This window comes from Rhea americana, unplaced genomic scaffold, assembly GCF_003343005.1.
Source record: "Rhea americana isolate MKP2758 unplaced genomic scaffold, rheAme1 scaffold_45, whole genome shotgun sequence".
Classification (NCBI taxonomy): Eukaryota; Metazoa; Chordata; class Aves; order Rheiformes; family Rheidae; genus Rhea; species Rhea americana.
The window spans coordinates 4810702-4835458 of NW_028186590.1; the positions used below are offsets into that span (position 1 = coordinate 4810702).

Sequence of the window (24757 nt, forward strand, 5' to 3'; positions counted from 1 at the left end):
TTTTTTTTTGTACTAGTGATAGCTGTAGGTATTGTTTATGGAAGAGTTATAGAAGAGTTGAGACTTGCAGAATATAATAGGTAACTTACACTAAACAGGAAAATCAGGAAATCGTATATTAAAATACATCAGTTTCAATAGACAAACTACCTAAATGTGTGCATTTAAATTTGAGTTATAGCTAATGCTTACTTTATTTATGATTAGTTTAGGAATGTCATATATTATTTAGGAAAAATATTTTACTGTTCTGTATTCAAGCCATTTTTATTGTAACTGCTAGGAAGAAAGGATTACAATTGGTAGGCTGCCTTATATTCTGCAAGATGCACAGCATAGTGGATCTCAGGGACATCCAAACCAATTTTCTTGTTCTCAAACATGAGGTTTCTACAAAAGACTGAGAAAGCAATGGTGCAGCAGTAGCTAATAAAACAAATAGACACTGTGAAACATGCAGAAGATTCTGTATATATATTTATAGTTTTCATATTGAAGTGAAACTGAAACTTTGTAAATACATTCTTTGGGGCAGAAGAAAAGCATAAGGAGAAGGAAGGAGGGATCAAAAGCCTGGAATAGCCAGTAGGCACGTGACTAGAGCGTTTGCAGGAGTATTGATTCACTTAGGTTCAAGTATTCACACTAAGCAGAGTTCAGTGTTCTGACTTCAGACAGCATATATTTGGGCAGGAATAGCTTATATCTCGCGCATCTCACAGCGAGTGCTGTAATTCAGCAAACAGGAATTCCAGGGTCTCTTGTTCTCTCGGATATTGAAAAGTAACACTGCTCTGAATTTTGTCTAGTTCTCTGGTCACCAAAGGAAAATTAGCAGATATTCTCAACGTTAAGTCTAAAATTGTAGATCTGTAAAATATGTATCCATCCTTAATTAATTTTAAAAAGTACTAAAGTGAAAATGAGTTGTGGACTAAAATAGGAAATTTGATATTTTTTAGCATTTATTAAACCTCTGAGTTTCAGGATCAGGGTCCAATCACTATTTGGAGCATATTCCATAATCTTACGGAATATGCAAGCAAGAAGGCAGAACTATCTAGGTATTGTAAACATTATTTCTGTCATAGGGTTTAGTTGATACTGTGGAGATCTTAAATATTTGGATTATGAAGAGGAGCCCTTGCTTTTTTAGAGTGTGTATACTTCCAMTGTATTGTCTAATTTTGAACTTACATATCCTCAAAAAATATATAGATGCATTCATTATGTTATCCTTTTCTACCACTTTAATTGTTCAGAAACAATTTCTGTCTTACCTTCATTCACATTTAATCTTTGTACAGTCTTTCATGTTTATGTTTATGGAGGATTTTACTCTAACAAGTTTTCAAAACTCTATGTGTACAATTTAGGAATTCTCTTTAATATTGGGAGTTCACTGAGATGCTCTGTCAGGCTACAGATCTAGTGCTGAGCATAAGACTTGTCTATAGTTTTCTTTTTATATTTGTTTTGGGATTACATACTAAGATGAGGTCATTAACAGCAAAGATTAATTAAAATATGTTTGTTATGACTGGGAATAGGAGATTGTCACATAGTGTGCACAGGAAAGCTGAGCTGATCAAACTCATCTGCTGTGACAGGCTGGTAAATAGGCATTGCCTCAACTGGCAGAGACAATTTGATCATCTGATCAGACAGATAAGCAGTAACCATAAATGGGAAGCTATCTTATGAGCTGTTTTTACAGCAAAGGCAAGAGACAGATGAGAGGAGGAAGATCATGCATTGCTTTAACAGATTGTGATCATATGCTCCTTAGTCATGGAAAAAACAAATTTGAGAGACTATTTATTATCATTTTCCTTTGATAGTATGCTTTTGTTCTGTTTGAATTGAAAACTAAGTAACTTTCAGGATATAGTTCTGAAATCTTAATACATTCAAATAGCATGGGCACTCAAATAGAATAAATGTAAATTACAAGGTCATTAATGATGTTGCCCCATGGGAGAAAAGGGACTTGAGCAACTGGAGAACTGGGGGAAACCAGTACAAGTTACGTGGTGGAATACAGAGCCTCAACTCCCTGACCAGCTGGAGTGCAGGCAAACGTCTGCAGTATGAGTGTGCCTGGAGATACAAAACTGGTGTTGTGGATATTTCTCTGATTCCATAAGCTTAAATAAATCAGGTACAGTGTTTAGGACTCAAACAGCCTGATAAATGTCCAGCAAAGCAAGTGATACTAAAAGTATGATATAACTTCTAGTGGACTTAGCTGTTAAATGACAGTCAATCCTTTTATAACCTGAAAATTGATAAAAAGTGTGTATTCTTTCTAACAAGTGGACTGAGAGGGGATCTTATCAATGTCTACAAATATCTTAAGGGAGGATATCAAGAGAATGGGGCCAGATTCTTTACGGTGATGAAAAGTAACAGGACAAGAAGCAACAGGCACAAACTGAAACACAGGAAGTGTTTCCTCATGTCTGAACATGAGGAAAAACTTCTTCCCTGTGAGAGTGACAGAGCACTGGAACAGGTTACCCAGAGAGGTTGTGGAGTCTCCTTCTCTGGAGAAACCTGCCCAGATGCAATCTTGTGCAGTGTGCTCTAGGTGACCCTGCTTGAGCAGGGGGGATTGAACTAGATGATCTCCAGAGGTCCCTTCCAACCTCAACCATTCTGTGATTCTGTGAAACCTTTAGAAAGTAGATAACCAGACACTTGAATATATCCTTTCTATCATTTAATCACTTTGAAAATATGGTGGTTTTTGTGCCTCTGCAAGCTTTTTTTTAAGTAAAACCGAAGATATCATTAACTATGTTTTGGTACTCACGAACCTTACACTAGTATTTTCCGGTATATAGGCACTACCTTTTAATATGTGAAGTCTGCTTGTGTTGTTTTTGATCTTTAGTTGTAGCAGTGGTGTAATGCAAGCTAGTACCAGTTGACTTGCATGTAATATCTTGAAAAATGACAAAAATATAAACATATAATCAGAATGGCTGAGGTTGGAAGGGACGTCTAAACATTTTCTAGTCCAAACAACCTTCCTCAAAGCAGAGTCAATTAGAGCAGGTTGCTGAGGGCTGTGTCCAGTCAGTTCTGAATATCTCCAAGGATGGAGACTTTACAGCCTTTCTGGGCAACCTGTTTTAGTGTTCAGTCTCCCTTACAGTAAAGCAGATTTTTTTCTTATGTTTAAACAATTTCTTGTAATTTCATTTGTGCCCCTTTTCTCTTCTTCTCGTTTCACTGGGCACCACTGGGATAGTCTGGCTCATCTAGTTTACATTCTCTCAGGAGGTATTTGCAAACATTGATAAGATGCTCCTGAGCCTTCTCTTCTCCAGGCTGAACATTTCCAGCTGTCTCAGCCTCTCCTTCTATAAGAGATGCTATGATCCCTTCATCATTGTCTTGTCTGTTTGTTGGTCTCGATCCAGTGTGTCTTGTGTTTCTTGTATTGGAGAGCCCAGAACTAGATCCAGCACTCCAGAGGGGTCTCACCAGGGCTCAGTAGATGGGAGAGATCACCTCCCTCTGCCTCATGCAGCCCAAGATGCTGTTGGCCTTCTTTGATATGAAAGCACATTCATGCCCTCATGCCTCAGCTTTTTGCCCAGCAGGAAACCCAGGTCATTTTCTGCCAAACTGCCTTCCAGCCAGTTGGCCCCCAGTGTGTACTATTGTATGGAGTTACTCCTCTCCAGGAGCAGGACTTGTCTCTTCCCTTTGTTGAACTTCACAAGATTCCCATTGGGTCATTTCTCTAGCTTCTCAAGGCCCCTAAGAGTGTGAGCATACCCATCTGGTATTTCAGCCATTCCTCCCAGTTTTGTATCATCTACAAAATTGCTGAGGGTACACTATGTCCCATCATCTAGGCCATTAATGAAGATATTAAACCTACTGTCCGTGGGGTATGACACTAGTGAGTCGCCTCCAGCTGGATTTTGTGTTGCTTATCACAGCTCTTTGAGCCCTGCAGTTCAATCATTTCAGTCCACCTCGTCATCTATTTATCTAGCGCCATATTTCATCAGTTTGTCTGTGAGGATGCTATGGGGACAGTGTTGAAAGTCTTGCAAAAGTCAAGATAATCGGCATCCACTGCTCTCTGCTCATCCACCAAACTACATTCATCTCATCACAGAATGCTGTCAGGTTGGTTAAGCATAATTTCCCCTTTGTAAATCCATGCTGACTACTCCCAGTCACGTCTTTTGTCCTTCATGTGTTTGAAAATGGCTTCCAGGAGGATTTGTCCTATATGAAATCGCTAAATGGTAGGTAAGTTTAGGATGCAAGTATACACCTTATAGCCAGACAGCATAGGCTGGGAACAAGAGGTAGTTAAATTGAAATATGATGTATAGTCATGTACAGCTAGATGAACAAAGATGTGATGGTCTCTTTTGAGTTGTTCAGATATTTTAATTCTTAGACCTATGAATGAGGGATGGAGTATCCTGTCAATCAAAAATATTCAGCAATAGTATTTTGTCAGTACGAACAGAAAATGTGCAAGAGATACTGAATATTAATGCTATAGGGGTATAAAAGTTTTATAGTCATTATTTTTAAGGTACTCTTTTTTTCTTGGAAGGGACTTGGATACATTTATATATAGAAATGAGAAATTTTTATGGTAGTGTTTAAGAAATAATGACTTGTTTACTTTGTAGAGCAGTATATTTCATGACATAATGACTATACATTTCTACTTCTGAGCAGTAAGAAAATAGTTTTTATCTTTTTAATAGGAAAGATTGTATGGCAAAAAAATTACAAATATAATTCTCATTTATATTCAAATCACTCCTATGATTTGAGAGTAATGCCTTGTTTGCAGCTCATTAAATGACAATATGAAAGTGGTCTGTTTGAAAATTCAGTGCATCCTCTGTCAGTTAACATTTAATCAAGTTTATTCCTTATGACATCGTTGACTATAAACTCCAGTTTAGCTCTTACTTATGTGTTTGAATTTTAAAAAATTTGATTGTTCATTTGTCTGTCTGAGACAGAGTTACTCTTTATGCAGAGTAGTCACCCACTTTCTGTGGCAGCAGAATGGGCTTGATGACAGCTAATGCTGAAAAGATATCTCCTGGGGAATTTGCACTCCTGGAGGAGTTTTTTCACATGACAGTTTCCTGTAGTACTAACCTTTGAAAAAGGTTTCTAGTTAATGGTTGTGAACTTCAAATACATACATATGCATATAGGCATGTGCGCGCACACACACACACACACATATATAAGTATATATATGTGTGAGTATGTGTATATATGTGTGTGTGTGCATATACAAATGAATATATTTGTATTATATTTAAATATTTAATTTAGTTTTAAACTGTATAAAATTTTGAATTTGTTGACTCTTTTCCTTTAAAAAAATTGGTTTGTAAATCCTATTTTGGTTTAAGCAGACCCTTTGGGGTAAAAGACTGTGACAGATTTTGAAAGATGAAATTTACTGTTACTTATTTATTGTTCAGTTTCAGGCACTGTATGCTGTATCCCACATGCTTGTTTTGCTAGGAAGGAACAACATACTAAGAAATTCTTTAATATCTCTCCTACTCTCAGAAGTGCATCAGTTTGCTGAGCAGCTGTGGCAAGCTCACCAGGTACTATTTTGTTTTCTTTTGGAGAAAGACCCAAGAGTAATATTGGGGAATATTTTATCTACATCTGTTTGTCTCATAAAATGTAATGAGTGGATCATTCTGTAGAATACGCAGGTTTAAGAGCCCGATGAATGTTTGCCCTTAACTTTACCTAGCAGATTCAAAAAAGAGATACAAAGTAAAAGAAGAAATCCTTATAGACAAAATTTATCACTCTGTATAATAAATAGTGTATGTAGGTTTTGAGATTAAGCTGTGAAATTTTGAAAGTACTTGAAGCAGATAGTTAAAATAATTATTGCTACCTATAACATGTGGGTTATGAAGGCTTGTAGTTTAGGTATCTGGTTGGATGAACAAAACATTATGGTTCTCTCTAGCTCATGTAGACCTGGAAATGAGCTTACATTATTTTCTTTCAGAATTATATTTCACATTTTACATTATAATGCTAATTTGTATGCTATAAATGTTATCCTTGCCTATCTGCTCTTCTTCTCCCATGCATTAAAATAACCTAATTACATTTTAAGAGCAGAGTAGAATGGAGATCATATTTTCTGGTAAAATTGACTTCTTATGTTAAATTTGTATTTTGAAACTATGCAATAGGTGGAACAAGCATAACTTTTCCAGTAAACTATTGATTTAAAAACAAGACAGAGGAAGTAGATGTTCCTTTAACATCTGTAGAACAGATGTATGAAATCAGTTGGGTATTCCTAGATTTTTAATGAGCCTCTATGTGTGGGCATATATTTAATGCAAACTGTACAGTCTCACTTGAGATTATGACTTGATTGTATAATACTCTGGAAGAATCAGTGAAAAGAAAGCACACAACACCAGTAGCGTATTTGATGGAAAAGCAAACTATTGACATGTATAGAGAATACTCATCTTAAATGTATCAGCAAATACTCTGGTCAGTTTAATAACTGTTTTAGGTGTTGCTCAAACAGAGTTAACTTGGTTTTCTCTAGCATAGGATATGAGAATTAGTTCTAACTACTCACAAGTGAACGTGTAATTTCCAACCTGCATATATAGTATGATAAATTTATGTTCTGAAAAGGCTTCAGAAAGACCATTTTTGAAGAAGTTCAACAATGTGTCTTACTTAAGTCACTAGTAGCATATCAGAGTTATTGGTAGTAGCCAAAAGCACGCATACTTTAAACAATTGTAAAGATAGGGAAATATATAATTAAAAAATGTTTTTGTATCTTTATTTAAAGAAGCTACACATTTTTAATGTAATTAAATCTCACCTGTTTAACAGAATAATTAATCCCTCCTTTCAGTGCACAGTTTTTACCAGTGCCAACACAGAACTCGCCAAATAAAGTTGTTTCAGTCAGTTTCTGCTGTGCTCCACAGTGGCTTGCACTGGATTATAGGCACTTTTCTTGCATACTGAAATTATTTTTATGTATTACTTTCCTGTTTGGTTCATAAAATTTATTTCCAATAATTTGTTAGGTTTGGCTCCTCTTTGGCTTTGCTTTATATTGCGAAGAATCATGTATTTTATTTTAAGATTAAAATAGGATCGATTGTAAAACTACCTAACTTGCCATTGGGAAAATGGAAGTAAATTAATATTCTGTGATTTTAACTATCAAAGAGTCTCTTTTAGTCCATGAGAGGGGTTTGGCTCTTTCTAGTGGCAAATGTTTTTATTACTGGCACTGTAATTTGTAAAYTTATGGGAAAATAATGAAAGTTCATTCATATAAAAATGTAGAGAAGTTGGTAATTTATTCCTTAAACAATTCTTATACAACGGCTGGTATGATAAATTATTTAAATCTCTGTGTCATAGGATGGTTTGATGCCCCCTTTATTGACATGTAGAGGAGCTTTCCTCTTTTACCTGTGGGAAGGCTATCTCTCTTCCCAAATTTTTAGTGTCAAAACCAAAGCCTTCTTCCTGAAATGTCTGAAGAAAGTTGTATCCAGCACTGCAGTGAAGGTGCCTATTGAGAGAGAAAGAGGCAACTTTGTCATGGAAAGGGACGAGCTATCCAGATTTCACTTTGGAGAAAACAGAAGTAAAGCCCAGACGTTGTTTTGGGGAGCCCTGTTTACCATTTCCTAAGCATGAAAGATTTTGATGAGGTATCGCTGGTACTAAGCTAAGAACAGAAGAGTCTAGCATAGTATATGCAAAAGAACCCTGTGCTCAGAACAGGAGCTGCTTCTRTAAGAAGAGTGTAGGAGAAAACTATTTCAAAAGATGCTGTGGTATTTTTCCTTCCTCCCTAATTGGTTCTTTTTTCCCCTCTATAAATCCGTCGGCCAACCTTCTTACCATCTTCCTCCTCCAGGAGGGGAGTCTTCGTGCAGTAGTTGTTCATGTTGAGAGCTGACCCAATTTAAGAGCTCGAGAGAATTCCTGAAGTGACAGGCGTTTGTACTCCTTTATTCAAAAGGAAAAATAAATATGTTTTTGATCTTGTACATTCATTCCATTTCTTCTTACTTAATATATGTGAACTGAAATTCAGGACAGTTTGATCCAGGCACTTAATCCTCTGGACTCTTTCTTTCAGCTTTAAGACTTTGCTGTCCATAGGCCTCCATCTGTCTGATTTCAATTACTTTCATATTTGTGCTTGCTGCAAATCTTAGTTTTGTCAGTACACTGTAACAATTTTTAGATTTTCTACTGACAAAATTCTCCTCAAAATGTGTCCTACCTTTACAAGTGAGCATGTGTTTATGTTTACTATTATGCAGAGAGAAAATAGGAAGACACTTTATAAGGTTCCCTCTCCCAATTTTATCAGTAGCCCTTTTTGTTCACCCAGAGAAATAACTTATTTCTCTCAGATTCAAGAATTCTTAGAGCTGTGTTAATATTAGGAGAGATCCTTGTTCTGCTTTTGTTTCCTTTCCCTAAGTGATCAATCTTCTGCTGTTGAAACATGTTACTTTCCTCTTTCATTTTAAACAGGGTCATTTGGTGGTAATAAAGGCATATTACCTTCTGATACACTATTTAATTTATATTTTCCTGACCTAGTGCTGGCAGTGGTTCTTAGAAGAGAAATGCACTTCGATCAACCAACCAAAAAAAAYTCATCTGAAATAGGACTTTTGTATAATCTTTCCAAAGCTTATAGAGCTTCGTTCTGAGTCCCTTGTGATATRATCTTTTTATCACTTTTCTGCATTTAAGTGACCATTAGAAAAATAAGTGAGCTTCAGGCACTTGGGTAGACTCTCCGATGGCTGTTTTTACAGTGACAAAGTGTCTTGTACGTTATGAAATGTTCACCCCAACATAATGTCAGTTTCTATTAATCACAGAGTTTTACCCATGTCCCTGTAAACATATACATTGTATCTATGGAAAAAACAATGCAGGTCACATTTTTTTTGTATGTCTGTTCATTCAAGAGCTGGCTGCTCTAAACATGAGGCCCCTTTATCTCAAAGACTAAATGGATAACCCACCGCCCTGTACTACCAGTTGGCTGAAATGTCTGCCCTGCTGCCTACTGAAGCCTGCTTGACCACTGATGTCTCTTCCTCTTTTCAAAGYGTGCCGTATGCCAACCATCTTCAATCAAATAAAAGACTCCTGACCGTATCTGGCTGCTAGAGCTGATGCTCAGCTGCTAGGAATGGTATTTTTAATGCCACAGATCTAGTGGATACTACATATGCATGCTTTTGATACTGCATGTGCTTGCCATCTTCAAGAGATGTTGTGATTTGTTGCTTTCATCTACAAGGAAAAATACTGGAAAAAAATAAAGTTATATGACCTGTGGAACCAGATGCTTCAAAAAGCTTTAGTCGTTGAGGTCGTGCTCCATCTCCATCTCGATCGTTGCTGTTCATTGTGCTTGATGAAGGAGGCTTTGAGCTAGTGGAGTTGAAGGCCTTATTTTTCTAGTGCTTTTTTTTTAACCTTTTCAGTGAGCAGCAGGGGGCACAGGGTGGCTGAATTTGCAGCTGCCGATGTTCTAGAGTTTCCAGTACTGTATATGTGTATCTGTAGGTATGCACATCAGAGGACAAGATCTTGAAATGCTGCAGTTCATATATTGGGCAGGTAACTAAAATTCTAGTTTGCTTAGCTTGCTAAGAAGTTAATGTTCCTAAAATCTATGCATTATTGCGTAGATTTATTTCTGTGCTGTTTTTCAGACTACAGTTTAATCCCCATGATAGCTTTAGATATGTACAATTGGCATAGTTCCACTATATGTTTTATGTTCATTTACACTTATATTTTCTGTATGTAACAATTAAAATTGGAAATAAAGAATACTTTTTTTTTACTTATCAAAAGAAGTCACTAAACTCTAGTATTCCTGGCAACCTGGTTTATGGGCCTGCTTCTGAATGTTTCTAACTTTGTGTAACGTTGCCTTTGGGTGGCATGATTCTGAAAAGGATTAAAATATTTTTCTTATTTTATAATCTAAAGTAAAAATAAGGTATCAGTTTGAAATATATAAAGTGACAGCTTTAGAAAAAATTACTCATAAATATTTAAATAACAATTTGCCAAAGGGTAATACTTAATACAATCAAATTTCATTAGTTGGCAAGTGTCCTAATCCTGTTTGTTACTCAAGCAAGACTGCTATTAATTGCCAAGGCATTTCACGGCTACCCTCTGAGTCAATTACATTATGGACTTTGAATCCTAGTTATGATTAGAGGTGTGCAAATATCTGCTTTTTCTTTTGTTTTGTTTTGGGTTTTCTTTTGTTTCTGYCTTCTTGCTTCTGTATCTTTGTTGGCAGATAAGAAAAATCGAGAAGTCAGGAGGAGAATGTATTCATATTAGCCTGCACTTAATTTTTGAACATTTAGTGAACCACAGAAACTTAAAAAATAGGTTTTGATCCCAGCAGTTTTGTTTGAAAAATTATGTATTTTTTTAGTTTGAAGATGTTTTTTAACATTGGTTTGGGTTGAAAAAAATCCTTTTGACTTTTCCAAATTAATTTGCTAGATACTTCAGTTTTTTTAAAAAAAATTTCCTTGATAAGACTTGAGGAGAGCCACAATTATTATATAAAATGTTTACATCCCAGAATGTGCAGCTTTCTGTTTAATCATTTCTGCAATAAAAAATGTACTCAGCTCAGCTAATGTATGTTTGTGGATATGTACTTTCAGAAACATTGAACATACTWGACTTTAAAATTCTGAATTATTTTAATAGGAGTTTACCTGTGTCCCCGTGGAACAATCCTAACTGTCTATGGCCCACAACTTTAAAAAGCTGTATGTGGCCCTAGAGTTAGAAGTTGAAATAAAGGTTCACTGTAGGAGAATGTCTGTAATGAACTAAACCAGAAAAGTACAGAAATGACTATTATTTTTATCTTGTTCCCTAACTGGTTAAATCCATTAATCTTATAATGTGACAAACCAACATGAAAAAGTTTTGTTTAATATTTGTAGCTAATATTCTCACATGTTAATACAATAAATAAAAGGAACTAAGGTGCATATAAAACAGTAATTTTCCTGATTTTTTCACCCTATTAAGCTCACTTTTATGATAGTAAACCTTAAAATAGGTATTAATTTTACTTAAGCTTCTTAAAATACTTCATCCTTTGCTGAAAGTAAAGCCTATACTTCAGTACTTTGCTGACTCCATGACATTCATTTCTAGGCAATAGAATATTAATGTAAACTTGGTTGTGTCCTTTAATTTTTATTGGTGTAGCATATGTACTTTGTATTTTTATCCATAATAGAAGCCTTTCATGCTGCATAAATGTGATATATAAAAATACAATAACTACACCTTATCTTCCTCTGGAATAGAAATCTCTTGATACCCAATAGGATTCCTTCTACTGAGAAGATACAATTTTAAGATACTAAGATTTCAGAATGATACTATAGAAGGTGGATTATTTTTCAAATGTTGAGCTTCTCATTGTGATAGCAAATCTTCCTTTACGATAACTGTTTCAAAGGCAGAGGACCAGAAATGAAAAGCACCTACTAGTTCACTGGCTATTTCTGACCTTCTAGGTGATAATTCCAAGAACTCTGAAAAATTAATTTATGGTTAATCCTATTTCTGATGAAACCAGAAAATAGATATGAAAATAGAAGGAATGCATACAATGAGTTTTTGGAAAGCCTTGTTATTCAAAATTTGCTGATATATAGCTTATATGGCATTAGATTCCTACATTGCATTACTTTCTGGACAGTATTTTTCCATTCTCAAATCCTAAAAATATTTCCATCACAAAAACTGTACCTTGAGTACATTTTTTAAATGTGAAACAGAAAGATACATGTTTTTTCTTGACACTGTATGTAAGCCTTAAGTCCAGATCCTCAAAGGCATTTGGACTAACTTTTCTCCTAAAATTAATGGAGTGGTTAGATACTGACATAGGTCTTAGAGTGGGATTCATCATATTTACTTTAGACAYAGGTAGTGGGGAATACTGTCATTCTCATAGAAGTTAACCAAGCAGCTAATACAGTTAACTAGAAAACTTCTTAAAATTAAGACATATAATTGTTCAAGGCATTTCTGAATGTTATATAAATTCTCAAGAATTAGGCTTATTCTGACAGAACAGCTTTGACTCGCGTCAGCCAGTAGAGGTCTTTAGAGGGTTGAGAGATATATGATGCTATTTGTCTCCCTAACTTCAGATTTTCATAATGTTTCCATCTGATTTGCTTGCTTTAGTTTCTGTAGCCAAGGAAGGGAAATAGATATTTCTTGGGAGCAGCTCAACTTGACCTATTTTGCATGTCCACATTATGATATGATAGAATAATTGCCCCTGGAGATGCCTGTTTCTCTCTGCTGGCTATAAGGAAAGAAACATAAGTTGAATAGCTCAATTGTAGACATTCATATTGGAGGCATCTAAAGTTAAGCGAAATGAATCTCATCATGCCTCTCTAAAGACCAAGCCAAAAAAAAGCCTGATTCTGCAGAACTGTTGTAACAGATAAGTATGGAAGGCATACTTGTATCTGATCACTTGACAAATTTATGTAACTACCCTTATCAGATGTCTGTCTGAGCTTTATGAGGATGGTGGAAAGATGTACTTCAGTTAACTTATATAATTTCTTATTTTTCAGTTGTTCAAAGCCTTTAAGTGCAGCCTTTGTTAAAAAAGATTGATGATAAACTAGAGTGCAGAGTATGTGTRTTGGAGCTTCACATTCAGCAGTGATCTTTCTGATCCATATGCCACTGAGTAGGAAGGTCTGTTAAGCTGACAGTTGATGCAGGAAATACGTTTTGGAAGGAAAAGAACAATAAGGAGCATGGATACAKTAGAATTTTGAGTATTTTTATAGATTTTTTGTTGCCATTCAGCACTGCGTAACAGTCATGTCACTGAAATGTCAAACTGCATGCCAACTGTTCTGTACAGAGGCAAATGAAGGGCTGAATTATTCCTGTGGCTAGAAAGACATTTTTTCTAACATGTCCCTGTTCAGACTTTTAACGCACTTGAAATTATGAACCATCTTAGGGCTTTACTATATACAACAGTAATAGAGCTGGAAAAGATATCTCAAAATAGTGCTGTGGGTAAATACAGGATTACTTTTTATTCCATGTGATTGATGGTGCTATTGCTAAGTAAGGAATTAATGGTTGTATAGAATAATAATCAATGGATCTGCATTGTCTCATAGACATGTACCTAAGTTGAAGATGGGGGCTTGTGAAAGAAATCTCTCCCATAATAGACCAGGAGGAAAGATTCAGTCAAGACTCAGTATAGATCAGAGGAGTATCGTACACCTTTGAAGTGTACACCTGCTTTTGCTGCAGATGTCATCCCCTGTTATAGGTTAGATAGATTTTAAGATGCGTACAAAATAGCGCAGCATGTCAGACAGAATAGGAGAATGAYAAATGGTTCGTGCAGTTTCTCTGTTCCTTCTCATACTATCATAAAATGATAGTATTAAGGAGAAAGGAATTCAAAAATATTCTTACAGAGCTAAAAAGTAGCAGGGCTTTGACTATAYTTAGGAGCTTGGCAAAATTGACGATGACAGGTAATCAAAAAACTCAGGTGTGTTGGAGAGTAAACAAAGCAGGTATCGATTATATGAGGAGAACTCTTTATTATTGTTGACTAGAGAATTAGTCTTAAGAATTTAGCACTGATGAATCATCTCATTCGTGGAAACATAAGTACTAGAAAAGGAGAAATGTCATAATTACAAAAGTCAGGATTTACCATACATATTTCAGCAAGTAAACAGGTAATGTTCCTCAAAATCTTGTTGTTTCAAATCATGAACAAAATATAGACTTTAAAAAAAGTCTGTTCAGAAAGCCCCCCAAAAAGCATAATTATAAATTAAAATGAACTATTGGAATTCCTGCTACAGTAAAATATATTAAATGAATGTTTGCCTAGATTAATGCTGCTGTTGGCATTTACTTCCTTATTCTGATTGCTAATTCTGTCCTTTTGCTATTGCTTGCTCTAGAGCTCAATAATCCATCTGCGTGCTTGAAAGGAGAAGCATTGTGGCATATATTGTATACCCACTAATCCAGAAGACCATTTGATTATTACTTAATCTGTGCTTCCAAATAGGTAGTTAGAACGCTCATTTTAACCAGCTTTCTTGACAAGGCATTCCTGATTACCGCAGTGTTTTGCAAAAGGGAATGATGTTATAGAAAATAAAGCACTGCTTCTGTCATGATTTTGGATGTTTCAGTTATCTATGTGAATTAGCAGATAGACCATCTGCGCTCTTAAAAGTTCAATTTATGGGCAGGGCAGCATATTTTTTTAACTGATGTTGATTTTCTTTCTGATTGTTTTTTTTCTTTTGGAGAACATTTTAAATTCTTCATTACAATTCATTTTTAACATAGTTTCACTAAATACTTTGCTAGTTACAGTGTAAGTGCATARTTGGGGTGTCAGTGGCCTCACAATTTATTTGCTGCTTTTGTGTTTCATGTCTACATATAACAGAAGAGGTAAGAGTTGTAGCCCTGCGATTCCATGGCCTAATTAGAAGTTGCTGGTATTCTGTTTGGGATAGTAATTATAGTTGATAGTTAAGCTRTCTATAAATAACAGCCTAGATAAATGCAGTACAATATGAATGGAAAACTGTTGAAAGATGCTGATTTACCTGTGAAATTGTATCTTCATCTTTCTTTCATAATGTTCTCTCCAATTACAGGACACAATAATATCTTTGAATTTTGTATCTTTTCACTCACTTGCCTCTAAAAATGTGGGACAGACTTGCACATAATGACTTAGAATATAGGACCTCATTTATTGTTAATTTTTTTTGCCTAAAATACCTTGGAATACCTATAGAACTTATGCATAGCCATTACTACTTAAATCATGCTAGCAGGAGGATTAGCTGATGTTTGTTCAGTGCTGTTTTAAATGTTAAAGTGCTTTTGAAAAGCTCATTATGCATCTCAGTATGAGAGGTTATATGTGCATATGCACAGTGGCATGTCTTCTCCAGTAATGCTCCAGTAATGCCATCAGGTGTAGAGCAGCCGCCTCTGTTCTTTACRTGTTCTTCTTTGAAAACTTTCATTCTGCTTTGTCTTCTCTTTTTTGTGTCTGTGTGGACTCGAAGCTTGGGCTGAGTTCTGTTCTCTTCAGGAGTCCACATGGTCTAGTTTAGATTGTTAGTTGGTAAGGATGGCTGGAGTGGGTTTAAAACAATGTGTAAGATTTGCACTGGGTTTAGCTTTAGGACTGATAAAACAAGGTTATGACCATGAAGGGAAATGCTTGCAAGATTGTGTTTAGGAGTGGTTCTGTCAAGACCTACCTGACTGCTTGTTCTACTAGCTGGCTGTTAATCAGGGCTAGAGCTGTTGTTAGAGCCARCTGGCTAAATTTTGCAATTGAAACTGTCACAGATAAAAGTAGTTGTGATGGTGTAGATTTATGCTGCTCATGGTGGTCAGCTGCAACAAATGCCACTTCTGAAAGGAGCTACCGTCCTAGGTCTGGTTCCACAACAAGCAGATTGCTCAGAACTTGCACCATGAGATGTACAAGTGATTAGTAGAGTAGGTGCATATCTGAGTTGAAAAGGGTGACYAGCTAGAGTTTGTTTTATAGCTGAGAGTGGAATTAGAGTTGGCATGGTTGAGACAAGTGCAGTAGGTTAAAGTTGGTTTTGTAGTTGATCTTTGAATTTACTCTAGGTTTTGTGTGACAGCACTCAACTGACTGATAAGGATTTGGTCTGGCAGGGCAGCAAGTTAGTATTAATGCTGTGCCCTTTGCAGAAGGGCTCAGTGAACTAAATTTAGAGTTGTCGTGCCAAGAGCTTAGGAGTCTGGGGCACCAGTTTTAGTTAGGGATTAATGAGGTAGCCTTCTMAATTCACAGCTAATTCTGTGGATGTAATGTATTGTTGGGCTAGGGTAAATGTAAGGAGAACTGAGTTTAGTAATGCCTTTGGGACTTGCAGGAACTTTGGAGGTACAGTAATGTGATTGAAGGGCTAGGTTTATAGTGGGAAGAAAAGGGAACAGCAGTTGTCATGAGTTGTTGAACTAGCATTAAGATAAAGAGTAAGGTTTGGAGGTTCAGGATTTGGTGCAGTAGAGAATCCTTTGCTAAAGTTGGAGGTATTCCAGAAAGAGGAGCTGAAATATGTTTGGCCATTTATATGGCTTGATTAGAGCTAGGATTAAGACACTGTTGGCTACATTTACAGACTTGGATGAAATACAGGCAACTAGATACCTTTGTTGGCCAGAACCATAATTGTAAACACATGAGCACACACGGGCACACTAACAGAATAATTTATAGCAATACAATCTGTATTGCGTATCTTTTGGAATTATTTATTTCCTGCTGAAAGAGGCATTTGAAATGTATGCATTAACTGTATGCACTAGCACTAATAGCGTAGAATTAAAATTAGTTTTAGGAAATGATGTTCTTGAATCTACCCCAATTTAATTTCCTGTTGTTTAAGAATGGATTATTTTCACTTGATTCCAATAAAAATCCATGTAGGCAGAAATAAATTGAGTCAAATAGCCAGAACAAGAAAATGGGGAAAATAGAAGAAAAAATGTATTTATTTCTCCCTCTTTTTAATAACAGCATCCCATGTTGCATGATGTCTTTGAAGACTTAACTTGCTTGTCCGTTAAGAGAGTCAAATTAGGCTTACAGTGTTATTATGTTGATTTAAATTTGCCATTCCTAGTTAAAAGCAGGTGGCTAGTAGTACATTAAGAAACCATATAAAGTAAATGGGAGAATTAATTTGCAATATTATAGACCATATTCTGAATCACAGAATCACTGATTCTATGATTCTRTGATCTTAATTTCCTCGGCATTTCATGATTCTGCTAAATGACCAATGAATTCTTTGATGGGCCTTTGGAATATACCTTGCTAGTTCATGTCTCCATGCAGGTTGCTCAAGAATCACTCAGAGCTAAGTACTTAGAGGAAGGTKTGCTTTGATTAGTGTCTGAGTTTAGTGAATGAGCAGGTTATCATACTGTCTGTAAGATACAACATCCGATTCCAGTTTGTGGTTCTGGAGCCTTTTAAGATGCAGCTTTCCATGGTCACACATTCTTACAATTAATTAATTATCGTATGCCAGACATCTCCCTGTAAACTGTGCCTGTTTTTCTTATTTTTTTTCTTACTATTTTKTCATATTTTCCTTAATGTAGGTACCACTGTAGAAAAAATGGAGAAAGTTGGCTTTCAGGGAAAGTGTAAAGCTTTGAGACTTTCCRTGTGCATGTTTTAACACTAATGAAAAGGAAGAGGATTTTAGCYCTTCAATGGTTTGTAGGCATGTGGAGATGAAACTGCTTATAGAATTCTTTTTTTAGGTAATACYGTTGTATTATTTTCCATATGGCATTTCTAGACAGCTTTAAAGTGTAACTTACTCTTTAAATTGTGTAAGATTAATATTTTGCTCAACTTTTATCTRTTTTCCTTAGTATTACTGAATAGACTAAACTGTAAAAGGTGTTTTATGATGAGAAGCATGGAATGTTGCCCAACATTCATTAAAGTTCATGTTACTATGTCACTAGACAAGTTGCGATRTAAAGAACCCATTGATCTAAATATYAAGAATGCATTCTATTTTCTAAAAATAATGATTTTTGGTGACTTGTTTTCATGTAATATTTTTTAACTGAATGATATATTTAAAAGTACACTGAAACACAGAGCATTTTTTTGCCTAATAGGAAATTTGCACTAGATTTTTATGTGTGTCTCTAATGTATATTGAGGTATTAACAAAATATAAACTTCCATAAAGTGTTGAAGGTGCTGGAATCACRTGCTCTAAAAAAGAGATGACTGAGGAGGAAGAGCAGTAGTAATAGTCTTTTAGAGTGTAAAAAGTTACTGTACAAGGAATAGTCCTGTAGGGTTCCTAGAGTGAAAAAAAGGAAATGCATTTGGTGTTTAAAGTTAGGTGTTATGAGAAACTTTTTACGTGTTAAAATGATTAAACCCTTGAAACAGACTATCTAACTTTTTCGAAGAAGATGTTGGATGCTTCTAGGATGGGTAGCTAGAGCCGCTCAGGAACAGGCAAGGCTGAAGATTCCCTTCTCCTTTACTGTACGTTTCCAAGTACAGACGCAATGAACRTCTTTTGTGGATGACTTGTGTATATATGAACCTGCCTCAAGGTAGGAACAGAGTCTAGAAATCGATCTSTTGAGGACCCTTTCAGCCCTAAATCTGAACTCTCTGCTCTTAGTTATGTATTATATTAACATAGATAATTWTGGTCAAAATTTGAATCAGTTAAAAGGGAGGGAAGAAGAGAACTCCATTGCTGGTTCACAACTGGTTCTGAGTTTTGGGAGAAATTGAGGTAYTGTTCCAATTAAATTTGCGAGTGCTCATTTGGGGGGGAGGGGGTTGGTGTAATGATGATCTTGTTATTAATGACTTTAATAATGTTTGAAAGCATGCTAGTAGGTCAGGAAAGAGGTTTTGGCTAAAATTTGCAAAAGTTTGACTCTTATTCTAGAGAATTTACAAACATGCCCCMAAATCAGGATTTCAAAGTATAGGAAGTTAAAACTCTCTTCTTCAAGCAGTAATGCAACTCAGGATATAGATAAGATATGTCCTGGAAAGGATTTTAAAGGGGTAATTTTTGCACAGAAATGACTTGTTTGCATCAGAGGAARCCTCTTGGGATTTCCATATTTGGAGTCCTGTGAATACTGTATTTATCAAACGGATTGCTTTTGATAGCCCAGCATATATTAAGTATTCACTGTAATGTCTGTGTATATATTCCTTATCCACAGAACTGAAGAAAGTAATTTTAAGAAAGMTCTCAAGAATAGGGAGAAAAATGTAGCTGAAGACTGGACTAAACCGTTAGTTTAATTTAGTTTAGTTTTAATTAGTAGAGACTTTTGATTAATCATAGAGTTGTGCTCAGATACAGTGGTGCTTATGTGTATATGTGAGAATCTGAATAATGGGTAGCTTACAGCTGTGTTTACTTGAATAGCATTTCAGAGAATATGTACTGTTCTGGGTTGTATTATGCTAATGAAAAATAATATTCAAGAGGTTTTTGCTATTTATTGCTCATTTTTAAATATTTCTGTCATAAAAGCTGTTCTTCAAAATGTATTTTAACATACATTCCAGTTTCAGAATGTACATCTAAAATTCCTTGCAAACAATTTTAAATGCATTTGAAAGTTAAATTATATTATTGATTCATAGATTCATAGATTCTGAGGTCAGAAAGAATCATTGCAATTGAATTTTCCAGAAGCAGTATTTAAATATTCCTTTGTTAATACATCTAATCTGAAAACTATTAYTAATTCTATTCATTGTTTACAATTATTTTTCTTCTCTTAATTGGTAATAGGTTGTGGTTATTTTCTTTATCTGAATACTGTTGCTTAGAAGTAACAGTTAAAAAAAAATCAGGACTGATAGAATATGCTGTGATAGTATTATAGCTGCATAAAGTGACCAGCAATATTGTTTTTTTTAAACATARTCTACGCAATGAACTCAATGAACAAATAGAGAGTCTACAAATGAACTCAAGTCTGACAGCTAGCWAGTTAGAAAACCTTTTCTCTCCCCCCTCTTTTTTTCTTTCTTCACCCAGATTACATAGAGGAATATACGTGTTTGAAAAACCTGCAAAAAATTAAGCAATGTCCTWTGTGGCAAGAGTAGAATATGGTACCAGCAAATATGTTTCAGAGATTAAAATGGATTTCTGAATATAAAGTTCTAACAGATACCATTCAATACAAATACTAGAAAAATAATTTATTTTTTTAAAAGCAAAATATTTTATAATAAGCTAAATAAGTGATGAAGAAAGTGTAAGCAATTGTCCAAGCACTTAGTTTTGCGTTGAATCAACCTGAATCAATAGTATTAACTAAATATTAATTTGTTTTGATATTTATTATATATTTGTTATAATTTCTGTTTCAGAAAAAAGAAGAGCTGTTGAACACAAACTTTTTATTAGAACTCATTTGAAAGAAGTGTTACAAATGTTTGGAATATCWCTTAAGATAGTTGAAAATGATCAAATCTTGGCCGTTTTGTGTTCTAGTCACGTTCTGTGTGCTGCCAGCCCCATTTTAACTCAAAAGTTAAAGACCAGATCAAGAGCCTTTTGAGCCTTTTGCAGTCTGCAGAGGATTCAGATTTCAGTCAAATTGCATTAAACATTTGGATTTATAATTTCATAGAATAAACACAGTTGCTGAGTACAGAAGACTTTCCTTTAAAATAATAGAATAAGTATGTAAAACAAGAATTGAAAATTTGTTTACTTAAGCGTAATTGGTTTTCCTTTTATTTGAGGGGTCATCATTTTTCTTCTACTTCAGTAAGCCTTACTTTGTATCAGTAATTTTTTATTATGGGCCTTTTTAAGGCATAAATCCCTCAGTTTTTGATGTTTAGGAAAATAAACTCTCAAAAAGTACTGCCTTCACTTAACCAGTGATATTTGCCTTGACTGTCTCTCCTACCTGATACTCTGAAATAGGATTCTCTGTGTCRATCTCATTCTTTGCAGAGAGTGACSAAATTTAACAAATTTGCGGTACTTCATATTTTCAAACTTCTTATCAGCCACTTCTCTTGTAATTCCTGTAAGAAAGCAACCTTTACAGTAACATATATTTAGTAACAACTGAGAATATCTAGTTTTAAAAAGAGAACTATCTTTAATAACATAAGTTGTCTGTACTATTGTATSATCATATTCATGTCATCCATATTTTCTTTCCCTTCTTATCGTTGTTTGAACAGTCTTTTAAATTAAAACGTAAAATATTCAAAGAAGAAATTGAGTGGAGATTTTTGAGGACTATCAGAATACAAATAATAAAAGTAGTTGAGATTGCTCTAGCGATCCAGTCTTATTCCTTCTTCAGTGTGGAAAGGGGGAAGAAATTTTATACCTCTTGAGTGCAAAATCCCCAAAGATACAGCCAAAATATCTATATTAAATATAGCAAGGATAAAATAGTACATAGTRTGGTTGCCATGCCAAGTTCTTTGTTCTTTCTGGTGACCAGCTAAGCAACTGAGAYGGCTCTTCTTTTGCCATACAGTGTTGGTACCACATTGATTTTGGTTCCTGTGGGGCAGCACCTCAGACATCTTACTGCCACCTCTGGTTTCTCCTGTTAGAGCAAGAGCATCATCTGCTTTCTCTGAACTTTGGTACATCCTTTATCATYCTAAGATGCTTCCTGATTGATTCTTCCCCCTGAGATGTGAGGGCAGAGGAGCCAAAGCAGGGCATTTTAAGTATCCTTACTAACAGTCTTAAAGAGATTTTACTGTCACAATTGCAGGTATGAAAAACTCTGTCAGAATACCATATAAAATACAACTTTCCTTTAACTCTATCTGTGGTAAAAGAAAGTTCCAGCACAGTTTACAAATACTGAAGAAGTCRCATAGTTAAGTGTATTTCGTTTGCCTGTCAAGGTAGAGAAACGAGAGACTTGCTGTTGGAACTTCTGACCCACTTTGTGCAAGGATCTCCTGATGCCCTGGAGGTTTATCACATTTGKTTTTTTTGACTTTCCTCACAGCTAAAAGCTTTCCAACCAGCAAAAAAAAGCCCACCCTAGAATAGAAAATCTCAGCTTTTCACTAGTTGTGTTGTATTTAAAGATGCATGCCTCATAGGACTTTCTTCTCCTAGTAGGCAATATAGTATTTAGAGAGAAAGAAAGAAAAAGACTTTTTTTTTCCTCCAGTCACTGTACAGTTCTGAATTCTCTGGGAGTCACTGGGGATGGTGACTGAGCAATAAATGTGATTTTGTATTTAGGATATATGTCTCAAAGTGGGCTAGTCAATCACTGTCCATTTGGCTTTTCTTTTTTCTTTTTTTTTTTTTTTTTTTTTTGTCAGCCAGTTTTTGCTGCCTTTTTGTTTCACTGCATCGTTTACTTGAAAGCTGCTGATTTTCCTAGTTTCAGAACTTTTCAGTTATGGCTGACTATGTTTAAAAGCAAAACTGTTACTCATTTTTATTAAGTATTTGTATTTTGTACCTTCTGTGTTTCTTGATATTAAAAAATACAAAACAATATAAATTGTTTTTCACTGTAAGATGAAATGTTGTATCACAGAGAAACATAACTGAAGAAATATCACAGTGTTTTAGTTGTGTGTTTAGTTTGAAACTCCCAAGCTTCTGATAGCGCTGGGAGAGAGATGAATATTTCAGCWTAGGCTTGACAGCAATAACTACAGTGAGCAAGAAAGAGCTATTCTAAGAATTAGGAAAAGTTGAAGAGATTAATGTTTCTTAAATTTTACTTTTCTATGTAACTCAAGCTTTAGGGATTGCAATTTCCAGACCCAAAATAGTTTCTTCAGTTGAAGCACCTTATTTCTTTCTTTTCAAGTTGGAAATAGAAAAGAAACAGTTTGCAGAGATCTTAAAATAGATTATCACATTTGCATTAATGTTTAAGCATTTGTGTCAATAAGTTCTAATGGTTTAACTATAGTGCTGTACCTTTGTAAAGCAATTCAGAACTCAGTTGTCTGTCTCTTTAATGAATACTGCAGCTACTAGAATAACCACTAAACTTGAATTATTTAAGGTTTTTTTAAAAAATTTGATTTTTTTAAAAAATAAAGACAATAGAAATGCTGTCAGACTAGCGCTAAGTCAAATGTGACTTAAAAAAAAAAAAAAAAAGTACTTAATGTTCCTGCAAAATTATTTCCGCCAGGCAGTGGCTGTCTTCTCAAAGGCATTTAATATAAATGCAAGGAGAATTTTTCAAAAAACAAACAAAAAAAAAGGCAATTGACTTATATTCAAAACTGCTTACAAACATGAATATTATAAAAAACAGTATAACTGCAATTACAGTCTGTGTAGAATATTAATGTGCTAATTTGCATGAAGTGGGCCTTTGTTATGAGCTCATTTTCTAGGTGAGCCAGTGTAGATTTTTTTTTCAGTAGGAAATGTGAAATACAGTTGTATTAATCAAATCTTGTTGCACATATTGCCTTCTCTTAATATGCAATTAAGGACAGTTTTAAACCCAAAACAGATCATAATGCAGTGCAAGAGTAGTAAATTAAAAACCACTGCAAGTATTTTGTCATTACTCTTTCATCAGTTATTGTAGAAAGTTGATGTTAGCTATACAGATTCAAATTCTGAGGGTTTTAGTTATTGTAATTCTATTCATAACTGTGATATATATTATTTTGTTTTACACTTAAGAATTAGTTCTTTAGATTTAATTCTGTGCCGTTTACCAAGCACAGAAAATATGCTTGTGGCTACTTTATTTCCATGCAGAGCAACTATTCTAGAATATTTTAGCATTATCAGATAAACTGATAAAGGTAAGAATGATCAGTTGCAGTAAATTTTGTCAGATGATAATGTCTTCTCAGAAAATATGTAGCAAAATAGAAAGGGTTCAGGTAGGAGCAGCAAATTTAGAGACATTTAAAGTTATCTATTCTGAGAAAGATTTGTGATTTAAAGAGGAAACAAATGAGGGGRTATGATAGAAGTACACAAAATAACGTACAATGTAAAGAAGATAAACTGAGTCTTCTTTATGCTTTATCATTATGAAGAACTAGATGGCATTAAAAACTGCAGGTAAGAAACTTGCATCTGATAAAAGGATACTTTTATTCAAGGTAATACCTAGTTTTACACCCTTGCAGAGTTTTGCACACTTGCAGAGAGAAGCAAATGTTCTCTAATTGTCATTGTTGTCATCACATTAACCTGTGCCTGCAACTTTATAGCTAATCACTCTATGTGCATATTCCGTGAARATACTTGTCATATGAGCCAGTTCTCTGTAGTCTTTGTTTCCTCTCTGCTTAACTCTTTATCTTTGATACCACTTCAAGTGGTGTCTACTGGTACCACTTCAAGTGTGTTTCACTCTAAGACAGTAATTTTCAGCCAATACTTCATGATTCTCTGAAAATCAACATCTAATGGATCCTAAAGAGTGAATAAAAAAGTAGGTTCAGGAGGTAGAGTGATTCTAACCTTTATCTTGTTCTCCCAAAATGTCATCAAARCCCGCTGTAATTTATACAAGAATTCCTAAGTGTGCTAAAGAATTCAAAAGTTGCAGTAGCTTTGGGAAAAAAAAAACTCACTTAATGTTTCTGAATGTTTCCAAAGCTGTTTTAAGCTTCTGAGAAGGAAAATGGGGCACTTGGACAAATGGTCCAGAAGACCAGATATGAGTGGAACAAGTTTTCTTGTTGCAGTAGTCTCCCATCTTCAAATAGTGGTTACTTCCAGGTACAAAGGATATGGATTATTTCCATAAAAATATTTTGAGTGCTACCCACCTGATCTCTTAATTTTTTTTCTAACCAGTACAGATGACTATGTGGTGACAAACAGCACTGGTTCAGGAAGAATGTTCTGTTGACCTTCTGACTCTCCATACTCTTAGAATGAATGAATTATAGGACACTATTTTTCCTGCTAATAGTACAATATTCTTTCTGTTGTTGCTACTGTTCAATTTTGTTTGACAGTAAGGCTGTATCTTAAGGCAGGCAATATGAACTTGGAGTTCAGAGAGAGTTATGAAATGAGAG

General features: G+C 34.9%; 1 protein-coding gene across 1 annotated transcript in view; it reads left to right on the plus strand.

Annotated features, from left to right (window-relative positions):
• MEI4 (meiotic double-stranded break formation protein 4) overlaps nt 1-24757 on the plus strand; it is a 60784-nt gene that overhangs the window by 23459 nt on the left and 12568 nt on the right. The window contains exon 3 of the mRNA XM_085316090.1: nt 5490-5621. Within this exon, the coding sequence (XP_085172216.1) occupies nt 5490-5621 (132 nt within the window). The remainder of the gene's footprint in view (nt 1-5489; nt 5622-24757) is intronic.